General features: G+C 59.2%; 2 protein-coding genes across 2 annotated transcripts in view; one reads left to right on the top strand and one right to left on the bottom strand.

Annotated features, from left to right (window-relative positions):
• GUITHDRAFT_147701 (hypothetical protein) overlaps window positions 1-2,331 on the bottom strand; it is a gene marked incomplete at both ends in the record, with an annotated part of 3,073 nt that extends 742 nt beyond the window's left edge. Inside the window, 8 exons of the mRNA XM_005820696.1 lie at window positions 364-407; window positions 463-502; window positions 551-680; window positions 834-870; window positions 920-991; window positions 1,276-1,362; window positions 1,558-1,699; window positions 1,868-2,331. Of these exons, the coding sequence (XP_005820753.1) occupies window positions 364-407; window positions 463-502; window positions 551-680; window positions 834-870; window positions 920-991; window positions 1,276-1,362; window positions 1,558-1,699; window positions 1,868-2,331 (1,016 nt within the window). The remainder of the gene's footprint in view (window positions 1-363; window positions 408-462; window positions 503-550; window positions 681-833; window positions 871-919; window positions 992-1,275; window positions 1,363-1,557; window positions 1,700-1,867) is intronic.
• Window positions 2,332-2,628: 297 nt separating this feature from the next.
• Window positions 2,629-4,818, top strand: GUITHDRAFT_120038 (hypothetical protein; the record flags this gene model as incomplete). The annotated part of the gene is made up of 1 exon (XM_005820695.1): window positions 2,629-4,818. One exon carries the CDS (start codon window positions 2,629-2,631, stop codon window positions 4,816-4,818), a length of 2,190 nt encoding a protein of 729 aa, XP_005820752.1.
• Between the last annotated feature and the right edge of the window lie 120 nt (window positions 4,819-4,938).

Raw genomic sequence — 4,938 nt, 5'->3', positions numbered from 1 at the left:
TATCAATCCTTTGCAATATCCATTGATTCTGCTGCGTGCGTGCTGCTGCTGCTGCTGCTGCTGCTGCTGCTGCTGCTGCTGCTGATCGAGGTCCCACTCCTGCTCGTCTTGCTCCTCCTTTTCGTCCTCGATCTCCTGCCTCATCTTCCGTTCTCAAACCGTCCGATTGCAGTATCACCGTCTCTACGGTTTCGTTGTTGCACCTGATCCTGATTCCCTCTACCCTTAACTAAAGGCCATCACGCTCCCGCCTCCTTGCTCTCTTCCTCCTCCCGCCTCCTCCTCCTCCCTCTCCTCCCTCTCCTCCCTCTCCTCCCTCTCCCCCTTCCTCCCTCCTCCCTCCTCCCTCCTCCTCTTCCTCACTTGGCAAAGAGCGGAAGGGTTGAGGCAAGCAGCGCGTTTCCTATCTGCGGGGACACAGCCGCTCAGTCTCTAGGGCCCTGACAAGTTTTTCCATTTCACCTGCGACATGAAAATTGTTGCGAGAATGAGCCGGAAAAACCTGCAAGCTCGTTAAAGTTTCCCTTTGACATGTCAGGGGCATGACAACCGGTTCGAGAAGATGGAGAGGAACTGGAGGGTAGAGCTTCCCCTGACTTTCTTTTCCTCCTCCTTCCCCACAGGCTTCGAGTCCTTCGCGTGCGGAATCTGCATCAAGACAAACGAGAACATCGTGGCAGCTACGAGAAGAATCAGCTCTTCTCCTCTTGCCTGGAAACTCTTGTCCTCCTGTTCCTTCTCCTCCTCCCCCTCGTCCTCTCTCACTTTCTCTCATCTCCCGTTCCTGCTCCTTGCTCTACCTCCTCTTCCTTCCCTCCTCTCCTCAAGATCACCTGCGAGTCCCAGGACGAATCTTGAGCTGAAGGCGTGCTGCAACAAGACTCAAAGCAAGTAGGGCAGGGGAGAAGCAGGTCCGAACAGGCTGCTGCCAGTCGTCCGAGAGGATTGCTGGTGTTGTCATGCCCACAAGGAGACCGACGATGGTCATGGCCTGGCAGGAGGGTGAAGAAAACGAGGCGAGGAGGGGGCAGGGGAAGGGAGGAGAGAGGAAGAGAGGAGAAAAGAGAAAAGAAGGAGAAAGTATGAGAGAGGGGAGAAAGGAGAGAGGAGGAGAAACACAAGAGCAGAAGATCTGAGGGCAGTAGGAGACGATGAAAGTGGAAAAGAGGAGGAGACGATGAAAGTGGAATAGAGGAGGAGATGATGAAAGTGGAATAGAGGAGGAGATGAAGAAAGTGGAAAAGAAGAGGACAGTGAATGAGGCATTCTAACTACCTGCTGGGGGACCAACGCTTTTGCTCGCGCCTCCTTGGTGGGGAAAATCGTCGGGTAGACCGAGAGAAGGCCCAAGTTCATGGTGGCCTGAGAGACAACAAGCTATCACGCCCTGCTCCAAGGCTTGCCCTTTCCTGCCTCGTTCCTCTTCTGCCTCCTTCCTCTTCTGCCTTCTGCCTCCTGTCCTCCTGCCTCCTGTCCTCCTGCCTCCTGTCCTGCTGCCTGCTGCCTGCTGCATCCTTCTTGCTGCTACTTCCTTCCTCCTGCCTCCTCAGCATCTACCTGAAGGAGCCCAAACACAATGACGGTGAGGAAAACAGTCCAGGGGGCAGCAGCGCTGGACGGCGTCCAGATCAAGAACACGAAGGCAAGCCAGGGCAGCAGGAGGAGCCTGAGGACAGTAGGAGGACTAACCCCCCTAGACCTGGAAGCACGTCAGGACGGGCTGCACGCTACATCCTCCTACATCCTCCTACATCCTCCTACATCCTCCTCTCTGCCTCCTTCCTCTCTCTCCGCACATTCTTCCTGCTACTGCCCCTCCCTCCCCTTCTCTCCCTCTCCTCGCTCCCTCGCTCCCTCCCCTTCTCACCTCAGCCGATCGAGCATGACCCCGATCACAGGCTCTGCAAACGCCACCAGCAGGCAGAAGAGCGACCATCCTGCCCCGATGGCGCTCGGAGCGAGTCCGACGCTGTTGATGTAGAACCCTTGCAGGTGCGCCTCGTGCGAGATCCTTGAGGCCGTAAGGGCCCCGAACCCAACCCCGTACACCACTCCCCATGGCACTCGCTGCAGCATCGAAGAGCCTTCGCCCTCCCTGGGAGACTTTCCGCCGCTCCCTGACGCGGAGGCGTCAAGGTTGGACATGGAAAGTCCCGTCCTCCTGCGCAGGAAGCGAGCGAAGAAATTTCTATCCCCGCCCTCCCTTCCTTTGTGTCCCAGTCGAGGAGCGAAGGCCAGCTTGGAGCCTGACGGCTGGGCAAGGAGAGAGAAAGAAAGAGGGAGAGAGAGGAAGAGGACGAACAGCACGACGAGCACGGAACTTCTGGTCATGATCTGACTATCTTCCTTGAAACACAGGGTTGATCGGCAATTCCCCCCCCCCTCGCTCAATCTCTCCTGCTCGTGCTCGCTGCCGTGTCTTACTCTCCCTCCTCCTCCTCCTCTTCAAGTTCTTGCCTCTATCCTCACTCTCTCACTCTCTGCTCCTGCTCCTTAAACTTTTCCTAGTCCGCTCGTCCCTTTCCTTTCTTCTCAGCATTTCCCCCCTGGGATTTCCTCATTTTTTTCCTTATATGCCCCGGTCATGGAGGGGATGTGGTCCACAAGTGCCGTGAGTGGGTTCATTCCATGCAGGATGGGAGGGCGGCAAGGGCGCGGGTGCTGCTGCTGCTGCTGCTGCTCATGGCGGGTGGCGCGCAGAGGATCCGAGTGACTCCCTCCCAGTCCTTCTTCCCCCTCGAGCAGGTCGAGCGGCTGACCAGCCCTCCTCCCGGCCAAGAGGATGCGACTCAGTTGGTGGAAGCGCTTCGTTCGATGGCGGGGGCGTACATACTGCATGGCAAGTTCGTGCAGGCAGAGAGAGCGATCGCTACCTGCCTCCTCCTCAACCCTTCCGATGCCGACGCCCTTTACCTGCTGGGATCCATGCGGTGCCAGGCGTCGCGTCTCGGGGAGGCGCGGGACGCGTTCACGAAAGCCTATCACTGTCGGGCGATCCACAACTCGTTTGAGGTGGCGGCAGTGAACAACGAGCTCTGTCCTCTCCTCCCCCTCCTCTTCCCCTCCAACTCGGTGATGCACGAAACTGCCTACCCGGTCTTCCCCCACTACGCGCACTCGGAGCGACACTACGCCCTCCAGCATGACGAGGATCACCCGGCAGCCTTGCAGCCGTCGGGCGAGACGGACGAGGAGACGATGATGGAGATGCTGGCGCAGCATGCCTGGAACGGGATGAGCATCGTGAAGCAGACGTCGGGGGATGCTGCATGGAGGGAGTCAGTGGTCTTCAGGAGGCTGGTGGAGGTTGAACGATGTAGGTTTGCCAAGCACTTCCCTATAGTCATCCGCCACGAGGAGCTGGAGAGAGTGTCTGCAGGAGCAGGAGGCGTCTGGTCTGCGTATGAGGTGGAGCAGGTGTTTGGGCAGAGCTCGAACTCGTTCCTGAGGGCGGTAGTGGAGGCTGGGGATACAGCGTCCCTGACTTTGTTCCTCCACCATTGCCTCAACATCCTGGAGGCGCTACAGACAGCAAACGTGATCCACCATAACTTGAACGCTGAAGTCTTCATCATCAGGGCCGAAACCCGCGCTCCTGTGCTCGTGGACGCTGAGATCGCCGCTGCTCCTGGCCTCCCTGCTCCTTCCTCCGCCTCCCTCTCCCATTCGCGCTTCCTTCACCTGCATGGGAGGCCGAGCGACTGCTATACCCTTGGCCGATCGCTGGAGAGGATGCTCCATCGGCTCAACGTGACAGCCTACGACTGCGTGCTTCACATGCTGCTGCTGTCGCTGGACGCCAACGTCCGCTACCCGCACGTCAGCAGGGTCCCCCATCCCACCGTCCCAGGTGCCCTCGTCCCTATCGTTGACGTCTCCAGCATCCGCACCGTGCTGGACTCTCTTACTCCGCTCATCTCAGTGGGCAAGGAAGGGATGTCAGTGCCCAAGCACAAGAGCTGCTCGCTCCCTCCTCACGCGGGATGGAACCCCTACCAGGAGGAGCTGGCGGCAGACGAGGATTTCAGGGGAGAGGACCCGGAGGGGCTGGGGCTGGAGAGAGCGGGAGCTCCTCCCTTCGACCGCAACGCGGGGATGTACGAGCTGGACTCGCTGCTGATGAACGGCAGTGGACTCCCTGCTCAGAGGTTTGGAGACTTCTTCTACGGGATGGGAAGCGAGGTCAGCTCGGTGCAGGAGGACGCGCGGGGGCTGTACAGGGAGGCGGTGGCGGGGAGGCTGGCGTTCAAGGCTGTGGCTCAGAGCAACTTGTTTGTGTCCTCCAACGCGATCTGCTGCTGGGACGAGCATGAGAGGGGCAGCAGGTACCAGCGGGAGGTGATCAGGAACGCGAGCCTGTGCTGGAAGGGGCTCGCTAGGTTCTGCCCCTGGTCCCGCGCCCTCGTCGTCCCCTCCATCGATGCGCTGGCGCAGGAGCTCGACCTAGAAGAACTCCTCCTCCTCCACCGCGCATGGGGCGACTGGTTCTACTCGAGGATCACCCCAGTCTACTGGAAGGTTCTTAGCAACGTTCGGGCCCTGGCTCTGCCGGAGAGGAGACTGATCCTGGTGTACGCGTCCTCGCACACCTGGATGAACCATGGGTCGCATGCGACGCTCAAGGCGATGTTCCCGGAGCACGACGAGGAGAAGGTGGAGGTAGTTCACCTGATCATGACTGGGGACCAGGAGGTGGAGCGGGCGGGAGACCTTCCGCAGCGTCAGAAGTTCATCAACGTCGCACACATCTCAGACACGGCAGCTGCTGAGCTCGTCAACGAGATGGGTGCTCATATCCTCGTCGATCTCAATGGGTGACTCCCCCATGCTCCTCCTCCTCCTCGTCCTCCTCCTCCATTCTTTTATATCGTCCGTCTGCTCCTCCTCCTTAGAGGAAAGTTCGAACGGATCCTCCTCCTTGATCTCCTCCTCAGTGAC

Source organism: Guillardia theta (assembly GCF_000315625.1).
Source record: "Guillardia theta CCMP2712 unplaced genomic scaffold GUITHscaffold_168, whole genome shotgun sequence".
Classification (NCBI taxonomy): domain Eukaryota; class Cryptophyceae; order Pyrenomonadales; family Geminigeraceae; genus Guillardia; species Guillardia theta.
Note: the sequence above shows the minus strand (reverse complement) of the source record. Positions and strands in the feature narration are given on the sequence as shown.